Consider the following 19955-nt stretch of genomic DNA (forward strand, 5'->3'; position numbering starts at 1 on the left):
CTCTATCACCTGATAAATAAAATATTGATGATATGAACAGTGACACAGCATGATTAAAACCTAGAAGAGAAGTAATATTTACTAAGCCTACTTTTAATATAACAACTAGCTAACACTTTACATTAAATTAACCACTGTCCTTATTCAAATTCACCTGCTGATTTGACCCATCACCAGGGTTCTCAACTCTCACGCAATGAGAGTGAGACACACGCATTTCAGGCAATTCACAGACCCCACGCCATACCTTGCATTTCCCACGCAAATTATAACTCAGCCAAAAAATAACTTTTACATTGACTTTCTGACGTTCAACCCAGGAAAATTGTTTACTTGCTGTCCTGATGCTGAATCCAAGACAGTGCAGTTAAGAGACCACTCGAAGGTAAGCACCAAACTATCACTGGTGTTGTTGGTGAACATGTACCGTGATGTGTGATTAAGAAGGAGCAGTGAGAGGATAGCGCGCGTCCATATGTATTCAGGCTACAGTAATCGCGCGGATAACCTGGGTTCGCACCCGACCCATGGCGTTTGTTTGTTGTCTGTCTGTCTGTCTGTCTGTCTGTCTGTCTGTCTGTCTGTCTGTCTGTCTGTCTGTCTGTCTGTCTCTCTCTCTCCCTCCCTCCTTCCGACTCTATCCACCGTCCCCTCTACAATAAAGGCTATAAAAGAAAAGAAAACAGTGAGATGATAATATTACTTTATATTGACCTGTTGTAGAATATCAGAGTGTACAAAGAGTGATGAGTAATGAGAGAGAGGGCTTGGAAAAGAGCAGAAAAAATTAATATGGGGTCTCCACATCTGTCTCACTCTAAACAAATTTCCAAAAGTTGAGAACCCTGCACCACTCTCTGATAATGGGGACGGCTGTGCCTGTGCTGCTTTTTCGGTCGCATGACAAAGTAATAAATCAATCGCCATTAAGAGTGAGAAAACGGTTGGAAACAATGTTTTGCATAGTCATTACATAGTTATTTTCTTCTGATTGCTGATATAAATGTGCAAAAATAATACAGGAAAGTTTGAGTTTGGGGTGTTGCACTTCAGTGAAAGTGAGGGTAACTGTAAAACAGGCACAATAATTAGGTCAACCACCCAACACCATAAACACTAGGGGTGCATATATGAGGATAAATTATAATTCCTCATATATATCGGCCCGATATGTATCAGGCCGATATATATGAGGAATTATGGCGTCACACTGATAAATCCGACAACATTAAAAATAGCCCCGATCAATAATATTTAAAAAACAACGCTCCAATGCGGTGAGATTTCCCGTACTGTAGGCGCTCCTTTTCTCCTTCCTGTGCCATGCTGTAAACTGCCTGTTATAACTAACACTTGGAGCCACGGTTTGTACTTCCGAGCAGCCACTATTTTTCAGATGTATGTTTGCCAGCAAAATACAATGTTATCGCCACACTGCTGTATACTCTGATAGATGGAAATAAGGACATAAGTTTCACTACTGATTTATGGACGTGCGATGTTAGCCCTGTTAGCTTGCTAGGTCTGACAGGACAGTGGCTGGATAAGGTCTTCAAACTATTCCAACGTGTGATCTCTGAGAAAATGTTGGGGGGTGGGTAGTGCAGCCAAGAAGCACGTGTTCAGAGACCTATCTTTGCACAGGCGGCTTGTTTGCGTGGGCCACTGTATGCATATTTAATCGAGGAGTGGGCAGCAATAATTCAGAGTACTGGCATATCGAAAGAGCAAGAGAACCAGGAGAGCGAGGGAGAGATGATAGCAACGCTCTATCAAAGATATGGCAGAAGTCTGCATAAGATCTCACGGTTAGGTGTTTTGGTTTGTTTGATGGCTACCTTCACCTTTGTTTGATGGATCTGCGCGTGTGGAATATAATTTAAAATTATATTATAAGAATAAACGTTTTAATTAAAAAACACTATCTATTTTATATTTTCAACTTGAAATGACTCCCAATTATAGTAGCCTATTTTTTAAGAAAGGGGATATTCGACGTTTTGCAACCTCTCTCTCTTACTGTAGAGTCATCTGGAGTCAGTTTTGTGGGCAGGGACCGTTGAGGCTCTAATGCACAAAGCCAGCACGTTTCTGTCTGCAGTAGCCGAGTGGTGCTGAAAACCAAATCCAGCTTCACCCGCTGCAGTGACAGATCGGGGAGGATGTTTTATTTTTCTTTCCCTTTTTTAACAATTTTTAGAGCACTGACCGACTACTCAGAACGACTCAGTGGCCGGTGACTTGGGAATAATCAATGGTCTGGAATGAACAGAGGTGCTGTCCGAGGTGCTGAAAAGCCACAGACAGACCCGCCGTTGTCCCTTTTCCAGGCGAGACGAGAACATATAAACTGACGTAAATGCCGAGCAGCACTACACCGCACACCAGTTCGCCTTTCTACACATAAACCCCATCAAGAGTAAATGGGACCGCACGTCGACCGAGCGTTAGAAATATGGAGAGATTTTTTCTGCTCGTCATCAGCAGTCTCTGCGTCTCTCGAGTCACAGCGGGTAAGTTTACGTTTATGTGCATTTGAGGGAGGTTTCTGTGCATTTTAAAGCAGCGTCTTGCAGCCTGATGTCAAATAGCCAAACTAAATAAACTAGGTTGAAATAAACAATGGAGGGGAGTGTAGAGGCATGTGTATGAAATGATGCTATCCTACATGTAGCTGCGTGCATCTTAAAGGCTTTGATTTCAACCGGTAGTGTGTTGATGAGATGTTGCGTATAGTCTGTTGTATTTATGGAAAGGATGGGAGGAATGTGTCTGTAGGCTACCGGACGTACGTCTATGTTATCATCTAAAGAAATATTGGTTTGCACCATTCAGACAGGTAATGTTCCAATCATGATACATGAGATCATTGGGGCAGATAGGCCTGTTGTGTGTGTGTGTGTGTGTGTGTGTGTGTGTGTGTGTGTGTGTGTGTGTGTGTGTGTGATTGGCTTCTAAAATGGAATACATTGCTCACATGGAATACATTCACTCACATGCACACACAATCACACAGACACATCTCCTTTGCCCCAAGGTGCTGTGTTATCAGATCTCACGCCACACAGCATCTTCCCACAGTCTGTCCACCGACAATTTATCCCTGTGCTGCAAACAGACCTTAGACAACGTTCCACAAGTTGGCATACTTTCTGTAATGTGTGCTCTTACAAAAGTAAGAATGTCAATACTTGCTATTTTAGATTGCAATCTTACAGTGGTGTTGAAAAATTTTAAGCACAACATTTTATGAACAGTATATTTCTATTATTGACAAATGTACTTACATTGCTAATGCTATGTTCTAATTGTTTGAGCCCCATTATTTTAAGTAGAAGAAGGAAGATGCTACATTATTTTTCATACGCTTGATTCTTCAGATATGATTCTTTCAGAAGCTAATGTGACTATTAAATTACTTTTCTACATTCCGAATTTTTTATGACTTTTTACCATAGCAGAAAGCCATCAAACAGATAAACACATTATACCCAACATTGTGTTTTTTTTTTTTGTAACTTATTTTTTATTAAATTTTCTTTTCAACAGTTACAGTGGTAGGGCACATCATACATACATGGTTAAACACATCCTTATATCAATGTCCTTATCGCTCAGTGGTAATGGCGGTGTCTTCTTCTCGTCCTCGGTAATCAGTCCATTTTACACATTTATCCTCAAATTGTGTCTCTTGCAGTCTCAGTTTATGTGTGATTTTCTCCATCACAAAAATCTCTTCCACAGTGCACATCCACTGCTCCTCCGTCGGGGGGTCTACTTTGTACCACATTCTAGTAATTGTTTTTTTACAGGCTGACAGCAGTACTTTAACGAGATACTCATCCTCTGGTTGTATTATATCCTGTGTTAAATTTCCCAAATAAAGTATCTTACATGTTTTTGGTATCTCATATCCCATTATTTTTTGTAAACCCCTCCACATTTTGTCCCAGTATCCTTTTATCTTTTGGCAGGACCAAAATATGTGAGTGTGGTCAGCATCCATGTGGCCACATGCTCTCCAGCATGGCTGCTGAGTAGACACTAACCTTTTCTTAATCTTTGGAGTTATAAAAAATCTGACCACATTCTTCCAGTTAAATTCCCTCCAGATCCTGGAGCTAGTGGACGTGCACTGCGTTTTACAAATATTAAACCACTCTTCCTCTGTTATTTGTTCTTTTAGTTCCTTTTCCCATTTTTCTTTGATATAAAGGGAGGAAGATTTTCTACATGACATCAAACTTTTATAAAGGACTGAGATTACTCTGCATTTTTTACCTTCATAAGCTCTCCGAAATACCTCAACAACTTCATTATCAGTATCAGTTTTTATCTCTTTCTCATAATAATCCTTTATTTGTAGGTAGCGATATTGTTCATGTTTGTCTAATCCAAATTTATCCCTCAACTTCTCAAAACTCTGCAGCCTACCCCGTTCAACCATTGTACACATTGCTGTGATCCCTTTTCTTGCCCATTGTTTAAACCCTTTATCATTTACCCCAGGTATAAATCTATCATCAAATGCAAACCAACTCAAAATTCTTATCTCTTTCTCCAGTTTATACCTTTCAACAACGGTATTCCATGTTTCAATTGTGTTTTTGGTTATTGCATTCAATTGGTTACCTATTTTTCCCAGTAGGCCTTTATACGCTATCAAGTTTCGCAATTCAACGTCTGCCTGCCCTATTTCTATACTTTTCCATCTTGAGAAATATTCATTATTACACCAACATATCAAGGGTCTGATTTGTGCAGCGTAGAAATACTCCTCAAGGCTTGGCAGAGCCAGTCCTCCCCTGTCTTTAGGGAGCTGCAGAGTTTTGTATCTGGTCCTAGGTTTCCTTCCTCCCCATATGAATCTTGATATCCACCTGTCCCATTCAGTAAATTGCTTTGCTGGAATCTTAACTGGCAGAGACTGAAACAAGTATAAGAGTCTCGGTAGAACATTTATCTTAATTATTTCTATCCTTGAGCTAAAGTCTAAAATAAAAGCAGACCATCTCTCCAAGTCGCTCCGAATTTCCTGATTTATTTTAGTGTAGTTCGCATCATATAGTTTGTCTATTCCTTTTGTAACATTTACTCCCAAGTATTTTATTGATTTGGCATTCCAATTAAGTTTATATATATCCTTCATCTCTTGAGTCGGGGAGTAGTTTATTGACAGGGTCTGTGTTTTCGTGACATTAATTTTGTAACCTGAATATTTTCCATAATTCTCTAGTAGGCTAATAAGTTTTGGGAAGCTTTCGTTGGGTTGTTTTAAAAAAATCAATATGTCATCCGCGAATAATCCTATCTTGTGTTCCTCCTTTCCTATTTTCACCCCTTTAATTTCTTCCTCCTCCCTAATCATTTGGGCTAATGGCTCAATAAATAATGCGAATAGACTTGGAGAGAGGCTGCACCCCTGCCTTGTCCCTCTTTCCAGGGTGAAACTTTTTGTCAAACTACCATTTATTCTAATCCTTGCCTTAGGTTCCTGATACAACGACTTAATGCAATTCACAGATTCCTCATTAAATCCAAATTTTTCCAGCACTTTATATAAAAATATCCAATTCACGCTATCAAAAGCCTTTTCAGCATCTATGCTTACCAAAACTGCACTTTCCCCCTTGCTCTGTATATTTTCTATGACATGTAAACTCCTTCTTATGTTATCTTGAGTTTGTCTCTCTTTAATAAAACCAGTCTGGTCTTCATCAATCAAATCCTGCATAAATGTCCCTAATCTCTTCGCTATAATTGAGGTGTAAAGTTTATAATCTACATTCAAAAGTGATATGGGTCTATAGTTACAACAGTATTCCCTATCTTTACCTTCCTTTGGAATAATCGAAATAATGGCTTCCTTCCATGAGGGGGGGATCTTGCCTGATCTGAGACTATAATTAAGTGAGTCCTGGAGTAGTGGGATTAACTCTTCCTTGAATGTTTTATAAAAGGAAGCTCCCAGTCCATCAGCTCCTGGTGACTTCCCTGATTTTGCCCGACTAATTGCTTCTTGAATCTCTTCTGTTGTAATCTCTGAAGTCAATATTTCATTCTGCTTTGTACCTATTGTCGGTAAATCCAAGTTATCTAGAATCTCTGTCCGGTGTTCTTCACCTACAGGAATAGGTTGTGAGTATAAGTTACAGTAATATTTCTCAAACACCCTTTCTATTTCTTCTGGTTCGTATAGAGTTTTGTTAGTCTCAGGGTCCCTTATTTTATGTATACTAGTTATTGCTTGTTGTTTCCTTATACGCCTAGCCATCACTTTAGTGGCTTTAGATCCTCCCTCATAGTAAGTCTGTTTCATGAACCTTGCTTTCCTTTCCACTTCTTCCAACAATATGTCATTTATTTTCCCCCTAACATCTTTAATCTGATTCAGTATGTCTGAATCTTTTGATTGCTTGTGTTGCTGTTCCAATTCTTTTAATTTTTCAATTTGTTTCTTATAAGTTTCTAGTCTGACTCTCTTTGAAAATGCTGTATGAGAAATCAGCTTCCCTCTAATCACCGCCTTTAGGGCATCCCATAAGATTGTCGGATCAACCTCCCCATTGTCATTTTCCTCCCGGTATTGAATTATTTCCCCTTTTATTTCTCTAACCAGTCTCTTATTGTTCAGTATGCCTTCGTTGAGTCTCCATACTGTATTTTTCCTCCTATTATTCAAATGAATTTTTAAGTAAATTGCACTGTGATCTGACACGTCAGCCACTCCTATGTTACATTCCCTCACTTTGTGTACATCTCCTTTACTCATCAAAAAATAATCAATTCTGGAGTACATGTCATGTGGAGCTGAATAGTGGGTATAATCTCGGTCAAGTGGATGAAGTTCTCGCCATATATCCTGTACATCCATTTCTGCCATCATTGTATTCATGTACCGATTAATTTGTTTTCTATTTCTCTTCACACTTGTAGTGTCTAATCCGTAGTTCAGTACCACATTAAAGTCCCCACCGCACACTAATGTCCCATCTGTTTCCAAATTTATAAGATCAAAAACTTTTTCATAAAATGTTTTTCCACTTCCTGGTGGAGCATACACATTGAGCAGTGTCACCAAATGATTTTCTAATTTCCCTTTTATCATGACATACCTTCCCTTCTTGTCACTAATTTCTTTGATCAATTCGAAGCTTACCGTGTTGGAGATCAGTGTTATCACACCCCTCTTGCGATTCTGCCCAAAGGAACTAGAAAATGAGTTCCTATAGCCCAACTTTTTAAACTTTACATGTTCCTCCTGTGATAGGTGAGTTTCTTGTAGAAAGATAACCTGCATTTTCTCTCTTCTAAATTTAGATAGAACTTTATTTCTTTTTTTAATATTGTTTAAGCCGTTGATATTTAGTGACACCACCATTATATCATTAGGTTTCATTGTTTGTATCCCTTAAAATGATGCTTAATCCCTCCACTACAATGCTGTCAACTAACATTTTCTCATGAACAAAATATGAACAAACACAGAAACTGAACTCCCCAGCAAAAAGGGGCCTCACTCCCCGTGGGCCCTGTCTCCCTGTTGGTGGGAGTGGGGGATAACTTTTCCCGAACAAAAGGCCCCCCCTAGTGGTTTGGGGTTCACCTAAAATAGGCCTTCCCATCCTACTAGATAAGTCCAACAGTCACTAACTTAATAGCTCTCTCCGTCGATTCACATGTAAACATAAACATTAGAGAAGTCTCGTTTGTAATGAAGGGAGGGGGGTCTTAAAATTCCCCACTTCAGGTCTTCCTTAGTGGTACCCTTCCTGTTGCGGCAAAAAACAAAAAACCTCCAGTTTGTCCAACAAAACAGACACATTTTGCTTACCCAGCCAGCGTGTAGTCTTCAACTTAAAAGCAGGAGGCGTTTAACTCTTGTGAGTTACCTGAGAACTCTTCCCCTCCCTCTCTCTTTCCGTCTTCATCGACCCCTCATCTTCTGAATTCTTGCAGCTTTTCTTTCGCTCTGTTCGCTGCGTCCAGACTGGCGTCCTGTCTCTCTCCAACGCGTTGCCATGGTGACACTCTCTGGATCCGCTCCTCCAGTGAGGGTTCGTTGTCGCGCTGCTCACCCGTCTCCAGCCCTCTCTCCCGCATGTCCCGCGCTGCGTCTTCGGCGTTATTGTAGATCTTGGGCCCGTCTGACCAATGAATCCGTAACCTACTCAGAGGGGTCTGAAAGCGTATTTTTTTATCTTTCAGAGTCTTTTTGATTTCGGAGTAGGATTTACGTTTTTTCATCACCTCGGTGGGATAGTCATGATCGAAGTAAATACGTTTCCCCTCTACTAATATTTTCTCTTTCCAGGCTTTAGCAAGAATGCTCTCTTTGGTCTCGTATTTAAGAAAATTGACCACAATGGACCTCGGGGATGCTCCCGGTGGTGGTTTTTTCCCGAGACTTCTGTGGGCGCGTTGAATAGCGAGGTCAGTTCCCTCCGGTAACGCGAGTTCGCGGCGGAGGAGCCCCTCCACCAGTTCGGTCACAGACTCATCGTCCCGTTCAGCCACATTGTAAATCCTTAAATTACAACGTCTTCCATGTCCCTCCACTTCGGTCAACTTTTCTTGAAGTTTTCTTTGTTGTTTCAATAGAGTGAGGATGGCTTCCTTCGCCTCGATGTTCCATTCCTCCAACTCCGCCACTCGTACCTGCGCCTCAGTGATATCCTTCCGCTGCTCTTGACTGTCCGCGACATTTTGCGCCAATTTTCGGTTAATTTCGTCCCTAAAGCCAGCAAACTCTCGCCTCATCTCTTCTTTAAATTCGTCTTTGAATGTTGTGAGGTCGTTTTTCATCTCCCTTTTGAGGTCACGTATCTCTCTAGTGATATTAGCGAGTCCCTCGAGTACCGTGTGGGCCTGTTCATAGTCGTCATTTTCCCCACTTGCTGCCTCGTCTTCAAACTCGTGTTCTCCCTGGTCTCTGGACATCTTTTTTTTCCTTAAACTTCTCTGCCCTCGTCCCCCACTCATTGCTTATCAGTTTAGAATTCGTGTCTTCGATTTTTTCATAGTTTGGGGGGAATATTTTCTAATCGACTCAGGAGCTCTACTCTATGCTGCCATCTTGCTCCGCGCCGTCCCGGAAGTCCCCCAACATTGTGTTTTTAATGTATTAGTTACTCCTCTTTTAAAGCATCCAATAATCCTGATAAATGATTAGCTAATTTCACACTCAATCAATCACTATTTCTATTGCAACAATTTAAAACAAATGTTTTCTCGACACAAAGAGCATACAGTATGGGTATGGAATTTCTATTCCCCGTGTTCCTGTTCATACTTTTTTGCGGCAAAGGTAGGGTTAGTCGAACCTCGGATTCAAGAGGAACAATGCGGTTTTCGTCCTGGCCGTGGAACACTGGACAGCTCTACACTCTCCAGCGGGTGCTCGAGGGTTCATGGGAGTTTGCCCAACCAGTCCACATGTGCTTTGTGGATCTGGAGAAGGCATTCGACCGTGTCCCTCGCGGCGCCCTGTGGGGGGTGCTCCGTGAGTATGGGGTTCGGGGCCCTTTGCTAAGGGCGGTCCGGTCCTTGTATGACCGGAGCAGGAGTATGGTTCGCATTGCCGGCAGTAAGTCCTGTTCCCAGTGCACGTTGGCCTCCGGCAGGGCTGCCCTTTGTCACCGGTTCTGTTCTTTACTTTTATGGACAGAATTTCTAGGCACAGCCAGGGGCCAGAGGGGGTCCGGCTCGGGGATCACATGATCTCATCTCTGCTTTTTGCGGATGATGTGGTCTTGTTGGCTCCATCGCGCCTGGACCTTCAGCACGCACTGGGGTGGTTCGCTACAGAGTGTGAGGCGGCTGGGATGAGGATCAGCACCTCTAAATCTGAGGCCATGGATCTCGCCCGGAAAAAGGTGGCTTGCGCTCTTTGGTTCGGTGGGGAGTCCTTGCCCCAGGTGGAGGAGTTTAAGTATCTCGGGGTCTTGTTCACGAGTGGGGGGAAGATGGAGCGTGAGAACGACAGACGGATCGGTGCAGCGTCTGCAGTCATGCAGTCGCTGTATCGGTCCGTCGTAGTGAAGAAGGAGCTAAGCCAAAAGGCGAAGCTCTCGATTTACCGGTCGATCTTCGTTCCTACCCTCACCTATGGTCATGAGCCAAAGCTCAAGGTCATGACCGAAAGAACAAGATCTCGGATACAAGCGGCCGAAATGGGCTTCCTCCGTAGGGTGGCTGGGCGCACCCTTAGAGATAGGGTGAGGAGCTCGGTCACCAGGGAGGAGCTCAGAGTAGAGCCGTTACTCCTTCACATCGAGAGGAGTCAGTTGAGGTGGTTCGGGCATCTGGTCCGGATGCCCCCTGGACGCCTCCCTAGGGAGGTGTTCCGGGCATGTCCCTCTGGGAGGAGGCCTCGGGGTAGAGCCAGGACACGCTGGAGAGACTATGTCTCTTGGCTGGCTTGGGAACGCCTCGGGGTCCCACCAGAAGAGCTGGAGGAGGTGTCTGGGGTGAAGGAAGTCTGGGTGTCTCTGCTTAGACTGCTGCCCCCGCGACCCGGCCCCGGATAAGCGGCAGAAAATGGATGGATGGGTAGGGTTGCATGTGTTATGGAAAATTTTACTCCATTTGTACTACGAAGGTCTCATAGAATCTGTCATATAAAATGTATCTGAAATGTCTTTGAATACGACATGCACAGCATATTGGGTGTTTTGTTTCCCATCAGTTTGTTCCCTTTATTCTGTTTCTCACACTCTGTACATGTGGGAAGAGTCACCCAGGCTCTTTCTCACTGGACTCCTTCTCCTTCTCAGCCTTGGGAGATGGTAAATAGTCATGTAGTCTCTTTTCTCACACTAGGGGATAGATTGTGTCCTGCCAGGTGGGCAGTGGCTCTATGTGACGTGATGGGGGAGTGATCTGTGTAATGTGATGGAAATGTATAAGTTTTCATGTTTGCCTTTACTCAGGGCCTCTTTCTCTCCTCACCGTGTGAGAGAGGGGTCTTCGAACGCTTATCTTGCCTTCAAATAAATGTTCATTGAGACCAGATCGATCTTGGGGTTCCTTTTTGAATAGATGTTCTCACTCTTTATTTTCACTCTTTGGTAATGGAAAAAATTCCACAACACATGAATGAAGACGGCGTTGTGGGGATGACACAGTCCATTGGTGGTGGCTGGGCATCAGCTGTTGGTTGGGTCGACACAGTCTAATGGTGGAAGTTGGGCATCAGGCAGTGGTTTAGGGATGACATGATCCGATGGTGGTGGCTGTAGTGCCAGATCACCTCCCTGAAGGTTGGGGGTGCTCCGTCTATTCAAGAGCTTAGCTTCTGTTGTCAAGACAAGATCTAGCAGGCTCCTGGCAGCCGGCAGTCCTCACCAACAATCCAGAGGAACCTACAAGCTGAGAGCTCAGGAGCTCAATATATGCACAAAATATGTGGATAGTAACTATGATCTACAGATAGTGACATTAAGTAATATGATGTGGATAAGATCGAGAGTTCTCTGTCTCTCTGTGCTGGGAGAGGAAGAGATAAGAGCTCAAGGTACAAGTCTAGGTCGATAGTCTGTGCCAGCCCTAACTATAAGATTAAAAAAAACATTTCAAAAAGAAATGTTTAGGTCTATTCTATTCAAAAGTGTGTGCAGTACATTTAGAGAGTTTAATCATGCTGGAAACTAAACAATCTTGTATAATTCTGGCCACCTGCCATGTGGCAAATGCTCTGTGGGCAGCTAGGTGATAAGCCATGGAAAGAAACTAAAGGCTTTGAGAGCTTAAAGTTGTAAGGGTTCTTCTTCTTTACATCCAATTGCCAGCAGGAAAGGGGCTGTAATAGTTAATAATTACAATGCTGAAATAAACTAAAGATCCTGAAGATATAGTTTCCAAACTGAGGGTTTGTCACAAGCATGAAATTAGAAAAGTTAAATTAGCTCATTTGCATACATTTTGTCACGATCTGGGTAGGAAACAGGAGAGGAGGACCCAGGTGCAGAATAACCAATAATAATTTAACAAAAGATAAAACAAAAACTTACAAGGAAAAATCCAAAACGTTCCGAAAAGCAAAAACAAAGGAAATCCAAAAAGGCCACGAGGAGAAAACACAGGGAGCAGGGAGAAGCAGCAACCAAAGACGACGACATACGAAAGACAATACAATGACAATGAACCGACCAGAAACTGAGGCAAACACAGAGACTAAATAGACAAGGGGTAATCAGACTAACGAGACAGGTGAAGAACATCAGGGTAATCACAAAGGCGGGAAACACAAGGAACAAAGAACACAAGACCAGAACACTGAGGACAAGTACAAAGTAAAACCCAACACTGATACCACCACCAAAACCAGATCTACAAAATAAAACAGGAAACACTAAAGACTAGACTTAAAACACAAGACAGGAAATAAACTAACAGGCAACACAGGAGGACACATGGAAACACACTCAAGACTAAAGTAAACACAAGACTATGAAACATTAAAGCACACAAGGGAAACAATCCACACTAGGAAACAAATAACACTAAGGACAGAATGAAAACTAAAACTAGAAGAAACACAGAGACAAAACCAAACCATGACACATTTTGGTCTTAAATGTGTTGCTTAGAATTTAGCTCTTGCCCATATCAAGCCATATATGAAAATGAGCAACAAATATCAGTTTTTATTTACTAAACACCAAGACATTTTTGTTGTTTTTTTGTTTTTGAGAGAATTGAACCCTGATTACGAGCCATTCATAATCATAATCATATAATATAATCATAATAATTTAATATACATTGCATATCTATTATTTTCATTTTTTCAAGTTAATTTTTCTTAAACTGTTTTTCAAAATTAAATAAAATCACAGAATGCTGTGCATATTAGTACTTTCTACTGAAAACAAGTACATGGATGTTTTTCAATGCAAAATTATCTTTTGAGAAGTACAATGAATGGTAAGATTTCCCCCTGTTGCTTTGCTGCAGTTGCTGTGTCAATACTGCCGGAAAAAAAGTCCCTTTATTTAACTCCCACACTGTTAGATTTTTTTATTTGCTTATTACATAAATACCAGTGCCTCTAAGAATTTGTATTAGCATACCATCAATGTGTGAATGGGTAGGAGTTACAGTGGGTACGGAAAGTAATCAAACCCCTTTAAAATTTACACTCTTTGTTTCACTGCAGCCACTTGCTAAAAATAAAAAAAAGTTCATTTTATTTCTCATTAATCTACACTCAGTGCCCATCTTGACATAAGAAAACCAGAAATGTAGACATTTTTTGCAAATTAATTAAAAAAGAAAAAGTAGGTATACTTTCCTTACCGACTGTATCTGTAGTCTAACTTTGAGTAGTCAAAATACTGTAAAAGTGCTTCACAAGCTCAAGTCCATTAAGCATTTACCAATCATCAAGTTATCAGGCCTTTGGGAACAAGAGACAGCAATGCCATGTCTGACATGGCAGCAGCTTTTTGAAATAGGCTATCATCTATAAAGTTTAACATCCGTAAAATCACATGTTCAGTGAGGTCTTACCTGCCATATACCTGCTTGTGCACAGAGCTGCTCATTCACTTACGACACACCATCAGAATTCTATGCCGTATAAGGTCGACTTCATACCTTTCCATAGAGCTCCTTGTTGAAAAATAAGTAGGGCCTATCTTAGAAAAAAAGCACAGACAGCTAGGGTAAGATACAGAAAAGATACTGTATTATCTGAGCTTCTAAATGCCATGGAACTTATTTAGTTCCAGTTAATGTGTGGATCACACCCGCAGATGTTATTAACATATAAACATTGTTACACCATGGTTTGTATAAAATATGGTTGCAGCTAATAGCTCCTTAAATTTGTCATGGTTTGGTTTTGTTTATGTTGTATTTCAGTGTTTGGAGTTCTGTTTTAGTATTTCTCTAGTGTTGCCTCTTGTGTGTTTCCTAAGTCTTTAGTGTTTCCTGTTTTAAGTTGTAGTTCTGGCCTTCAATGTTGTATGATTTCCTGCCTCTGTGTTTCTCTCCTGTCTTGATTACCCTGATTGTCCTCACCTGTCTGATTAGTCTCACCTGTGTCTGATTACCCCATGTCTATTTAATCTCTATGTTCCTTCCTGCCTGTTGTCAGTTCATTGTTTGCAGTATGTCAGTTTAGTATGTTGTTTGTAGTTTCTCGGCCTAGTGTGTGTTCTTTGTACCAGTCAGATGCTTCCTCGTGTTTCCTGCTCCTCTGTCTTTTCGTTTTGGATTTTACACCGGTTACAAAAATACTAAAGATACCTACTGTACCTTTCCTTTTCTGAAGCTCATTCATGCAGTAATGAATCATTCTTTTCTGTATTGAAATTTAGCTTAGCAGTTTTTTTTTGTTTTTGCAGAGGAGTTGTTAATGTAACAATATGATCTTTTCAAAATGTTACAATTGAACACAGACACAATAGGCACTGGCACACTATCACTACTCTGCAAATTACACAAAATTTTATCGATGTTTTAATAACAGGATCATTAAGAAAACAATGTGTTTTGCCAATCGCATGCGATGCTGTGTGATATTTCAGAATCGGGTTTATTGCAAAGTACATTTACATAATGAGAAATTTGTATTGGTGTATTGGTGCAAAAGAAAAAACAAGCTTATAATAAGTACTTAGATACATTACATTTCAATTTTAATTTCATTTTAATTTTATATCTTTCAGGATAATGTTGAGCTAAATTTAACTTGTAGGATAGGTGACACAGGAACAAGAAGTTCCTTAGGACACAAGCACTTCAGCCGATCAGGAGGCATCAGGCTGTTAATCCTTTCTCTCTTATTCCTTGTCAGGGCGGGCTGGTGTGTGTGTGTGTGTGCATGTGTGTGCTTTTTTTTAAAAGTCTAATCGATATAGAATTCACTGGTGAAACACTTCCAACTAAGCCCTCTTACAGAAGATGAAGGCATCAGCTGATGTTGACTGGATTAATATTAACGTTCATAGTTGATAACAAATAAGTGACAGAGCACATAAATAAGGGTGAAATCACATCATAGACTTCAGAAAGGAGAATATGCTGTCCAAAGATGTATCTAAGTATAATTTACATGCCTGAACTATCCCCCGGGTTTGATCGGCCTCCTGGTCGCCCATCTGATCTATTCCCCACGTTTGGTCAGCCTCCCGGCTGCCCACCTGGACTAATCCCCGCATTTGGTCGGTATAGTTTTATTGATTTTTTTATATTAATTTAGATTCAAGTGTAAAAAGTCTACCTTGGTTTAAAACGCATAAGTCCAGACTGCAGGTGAGAGCCTTTACTGCTTTTTTAAATTTTATTTATTTTACTTTTCTAATGCTATATACTACAGTATTAGTCCCAGAAGGTGGTCTTGGCATTGTTACTGGAACAGGCAAGGTCTTCCCTAAAAAATAACTACTTGGCAGGACATTATTCCCCAAAACCTAGAGTTCAGCATGTACAGTGCCTTGACAAATGTACAGGTAACCCATGCAATATGTGGGGGTGTGCAGAGATGTCACTATCGGTATCTGTTTAACCAAAAGGTATTTGTATTCAGATAGAAACCCCTTGCTCATCATTTTCACTTTTGAACTGTCTGGATGCTAAGCCAATGTTTAAGCTCCAAACAATTTAGACTTGCTGATCCATTCAAACAGAGTTTTAAATGGGGAAGAGGTCTGGGAGATGGAAAACTTTGACCTGTTTCTGTTTGTTTTCAAGTTTTCTTCCATGCCTGCTTACTTCAGTGTGTGTTCTGTCAAATACACAGAAAAAAGCACACTCACTCACATGTTTTAATGAAACAGAGTAGTGGATTTATAATAATTCTTGTGAGTGTCACAGATAATCAAGCATACAAATACAGACTGTTAATTACACCCACATAAGAGAAAACAGCTGAGAAATCCAGCAGAGAAAATATTTTCATGTTGAGCACACAAAACAATCGTTAAACTACACTCAATGCCTCTAGGTGGTGAAAGTGCAACAATTCATTGTTTGTCAGGTTGTTGTACAGGCAAATTAAATTTACGACTGGAAACTAGAGTAAGTGCTGTATTGTTATAATGCATTGCCAAGAAATGTGTACCAAGAGTCAACCACACAGACTGGATTACTTGTTACTTGTTCAGACATTTTATTTGTTTCTGTCCTTTTTTCTATTGCCTCAGATATCTTTCTTTGACCACAACAAGGTGTAATGGACAAAATGAGCAACAAATATTTTGAATTAGTGCTGTCAGGCGATTAAATTTTTTCTAATTAATTACAGGATTTGTAATTAATTAATCTCATTTTAATCTCATATCTGCTTAAGGTCCCTAAATAAAGAATTCAAATTTCATGACATTACAAAATGCACAACTAATAAAATGAATACACTAATAAGAAAAGATTTGAAATCCACATTATTAGTGATTGAATAAAAAGTTTTTATTGAAAAGAAGTTCCTTTTCATAATATGACATTTCAATTCATATACTTTGTGTAGTTTATCTAGCATTAATTTTCTGTTCAGCATTAGTTGCTCTAATGTGATGGATTCACTATCTATCTATTAACTGTTGGCTTTAGTTAGTTTCTTATTTGTTCCCTATAACTACATTTTGTGCACCATATCTACCTATTAACTAATGCCCGGTTCGCACGGCAGGATTTCCTAAACCTTACAGACCATACACGGCAATAAATAATCAGAAGTTTTACAGTTTTGGTCGGACAGTGTGTGGTGTGCGGCCACACGGCAACATCAACACACCACACACAAACCGATTTCACACGCAAACATCCCCCAATCAGACGAGAAATCTCACAAAACCTCTCGAGATCAAATGTGTTTTGGTTTTTTGATTCCCCACGAGCTCCCAGTGTTTCCTAGCCACTACGTAACCTTGCTTTCTGATTGGCTGCATGTCACAGTCAACAGGCCTGTGCCCACTTTGCCCTCGGGCCCGGGGGACACCAAACACGATGAGAAATCCGGCCAAAACAATCCAACATGTTAAATATATCCCCAATTTGAGATTGGAGCGGCCCCGACATCCTTCCGCAGACATCTGCAGTCTAAACACACCACACACGGCAGGATTAATTTATAAGAATATTTTACGATGCTTTGGGCGTCTTTAAGATTATCAGAAGGAGAGAATCGGGACCAAAATCGGCATAATTAACCTGCCGTGTGAACCGGGCATTAGTTAAAACTACTAACTGTATAAAACGTATTGTAAAGTCCTACCTACAGTAGGACTAATGTAAAGTATTTAAGTTCTCAGTATCTGTGCTGTAGCATTTTGAACCAGCTGAAGAGTTTTTTACAGTCAGGGCAGCCTGCTAACAGAAAATTGTAATAACCCAACCTATCGATAACTGATGCGTGTACTAGTTTTCTGAATTGTTTTTGGACAGGATGTGCTGGATATTTGCAATGTGACAAAGGTGGGAAAAAAAGGCTGTAATTGAAATTTGTATTGTGTAGAAGTTGAAGGAGATGTCCTAATCAAGTAGTACTTTTAGATTCCTGTCTGTCATGGTTGTCTGGTTTTGTTTCTGTATTTCATGTTTTTTGTTTAGTGTTTTCTGTTTTATTTAGTTATATCTGGTTTAGGTTGTGTTTTCGCTGTCAGATTTTACTTTGTAGTTGTCCTCAATGTTCTGGTCTTGTGTTCTTTGCTCTCTATTTCCCTCCTGTCTTGATTACCCCAATTGTCCTCGCCTATCTGATTAGTCTCACCTGTGTCTGATTACACTTGTCTATTTAGTCTGTGTTCCTTCCCTCCTGTTGTCAGTTCATTGGTTGTTGTTTGTAGTTTGCTGAGGGTTGTAGTTTATTTAATTATCATATCCAGTCCTAGCCCATCGTTTGTCTCCCTCGGCTCTCTGGATTTAGTTATTTAGTTAAATTAGCCTTTCGATGAAATAAATCACTTTTGTTTTACCTGCAATAGGGTCCTCCTACCTGTTTTCTGCTCACACCACCTGACAGAATGAACTGACCAGAACATGGACCCAGCAGGATGTTTTTCTTTTAAACTCTGTGAGTTAACGTACAACCTCACGTTTAATAAATGACATTAAATTGGCTTGCTCAGATGAGGAGAGAGCGGCAGCTTTGTTTGCAACTCAAATGGTGATCAACTCAAGACCCTGGCTGAAGAATTTGCTCCCCGACTGGTCAAGAGTCTTTTTTACTCCTCAGACTTCCACCTCTGAGCCGGTTCATCCTCAGAGGCCTGAGCATCCGTCCACTCCTCAGCTCAAGCCTCAGTCCAGGCCTCAACCAAGGCCTCAGCCTGAGTCTCGGCTCCATATTCGACTCAAGCCTCAGTCCAGGCCTCAACCTGAGCCTCGGCCTAGTGCTCAGCTCGGGCCTCAGCCTCCTTGTGCATCAGAGCGTCTGCATCCTGTTCCTGTTCCCGCAGAGCGCTCCCTGCTTCCTGATCCTGCAAAGCACTGTCTGCTTCCTGTCCCTGTTCCTTCACAGCGCCCCCTGCTTCCTGTTCCTGATTCCACAGAGCGCCCCCTGCTACGTTTTCCCAATTCCGCTGAGCGCTCCCTGCTTCCTGATCCTGATCCTTGATCCTCATGGGGGGGTTTGTAGACAGAGTAGAGACACATGTTATGTGACCTTTAAAGCTGTTAATAGGGTCTGTTTGTAGCTGTATCAGTTTGATTTGGCCGATCCGGCCGACTTCAGATGTACCTGACCTTCTCTCGGTGGTCTGGCCGACACCTGATGTCTCCTCTGTGGTTGAGCCGACACATGCACACACTCGTCAGTGGTTCTGTTGGCTCCTGGGCCATTGGCGAAGTTCCTGCCCTTTGCTGCTCAGCCACCTGGCCATTCCCCTGAACTGATCCCCGTGGTTGATCAGCCACCTGGCCGCCCCCCTGAACTGATTCCCTGTGTCTGGTCGGCCTCCGGGCCGTCCTCCTGAACTTCCTTTGGCCTGTATGCCTGAAGGCCCATCATTTGTCTCCCTTGGCTCTCTGGATTTACTTGTTTTTTAAAAAAATTTATTATTTAAGTAAGTTTTTATTTTGCCTTTCAATTAAATAAATCTTTTGTTTTACCTGCAATTGGGTCCTCCTCCCTGTTTTCTGCCCGCACCATGTGACACTGTCAGTGTTGCTAAAAGCCAGTTGGATTCTGTCTAAGGTAGATGTGTGATTCAAAAATGTCTGAGGTCTTTAAGTGACATGTTTTATTTGTACTATTTTCCATCAAACGCTGTCTTTTAAATTTTTACACAAGCTTTTTAGAAATTGTATTAAAATTAAAATTGACTAAATACTCTTTGGCATTTCCTTAACCCTTGTTTCTTTCTCAAAAAGATATTTTCTTAAGAATCATTTTTGTTGTTCTTTTCCCCCTTATTTCATAGGATAGTGAATAGAGTAGAAAATTGGGAGACAGTGGGGCCATCAGCTTGGAGGACTATAGCCTCCGTAGATGGAGAGCAATCTAACCAGTAGCCCCCATCAACTTACTATGAAATCCCCCAAAGAGGGTCAGGAGCCAACAGAACCACTGAACATGAATTAGCAAGCAGAGTTACAGAGAAATTCAAGGAAATAAATGAAGGTAATCAAAATAATAAAAGCACAGGCATACTGTGGCTACCTTAAAATGCAAAGTTAAAGTAGAATGTGATATTTCTAACAGACAGTTTTCATGTTTGTTCCCAATCCTACCAACTTACCCATCAGAATTTCAAAGAGCAGAATAGGCCCAGGGCCCTTACTCAGTGAAATGTGTTACTTAAAGGATAAGGATGCAGTGCTGCAGTGAAATGACTTTGAAATGACTTACATTTGTTTATGATGAAGAATGTAAGAATGTAACCAACCCAGTTCTTATACTCTCTGCTGTCTGTTTTAAAAATTGGGTCCATAAGTGATGTGTAACAGGAAAAAGTACACCCTTACAAATTTTAAAATCTCATTCCACAAAGGAGGCAGTTGTTTCACAACTT

The 19955-nt window shown here is 41.1% G+C and overlaps 1 protein-coding gene across 1 annotated transcript in view; it reads left to right on the forward strand.

The window, feature by feature from the left end:
* The first annotated feature begins 2419 nt into the window (after positions 1 to 2419).
* Positions 2420 to 19955, forward strand: part of fndc5a (fibronectin type III domain containing 5a) — a 40032-nt gene continuing 22496 nt past the window's right edge. Inside the window, 1 exon segment of the mRNA XM_079369453.1 lies at positions 2420 to 2513. Within this exon segment, the coding sequence (XP_079225579.1) occupies positions 2456 to 2513 (58 nt within the window). The 5' untranslated portion in view covers positions 2420 to 2455.

Source organism: Symphodus melops (genome assembly GCF_947650265.1).
Source record: "Symphodus melops genome assembly, chromosome: 19".
NCBI classification, from domain to species: Eukaryota; Metazoa; Chordata; class Actinopteri; order Labriformes; family Labridae; genus Symphodus; species Symphodus melops.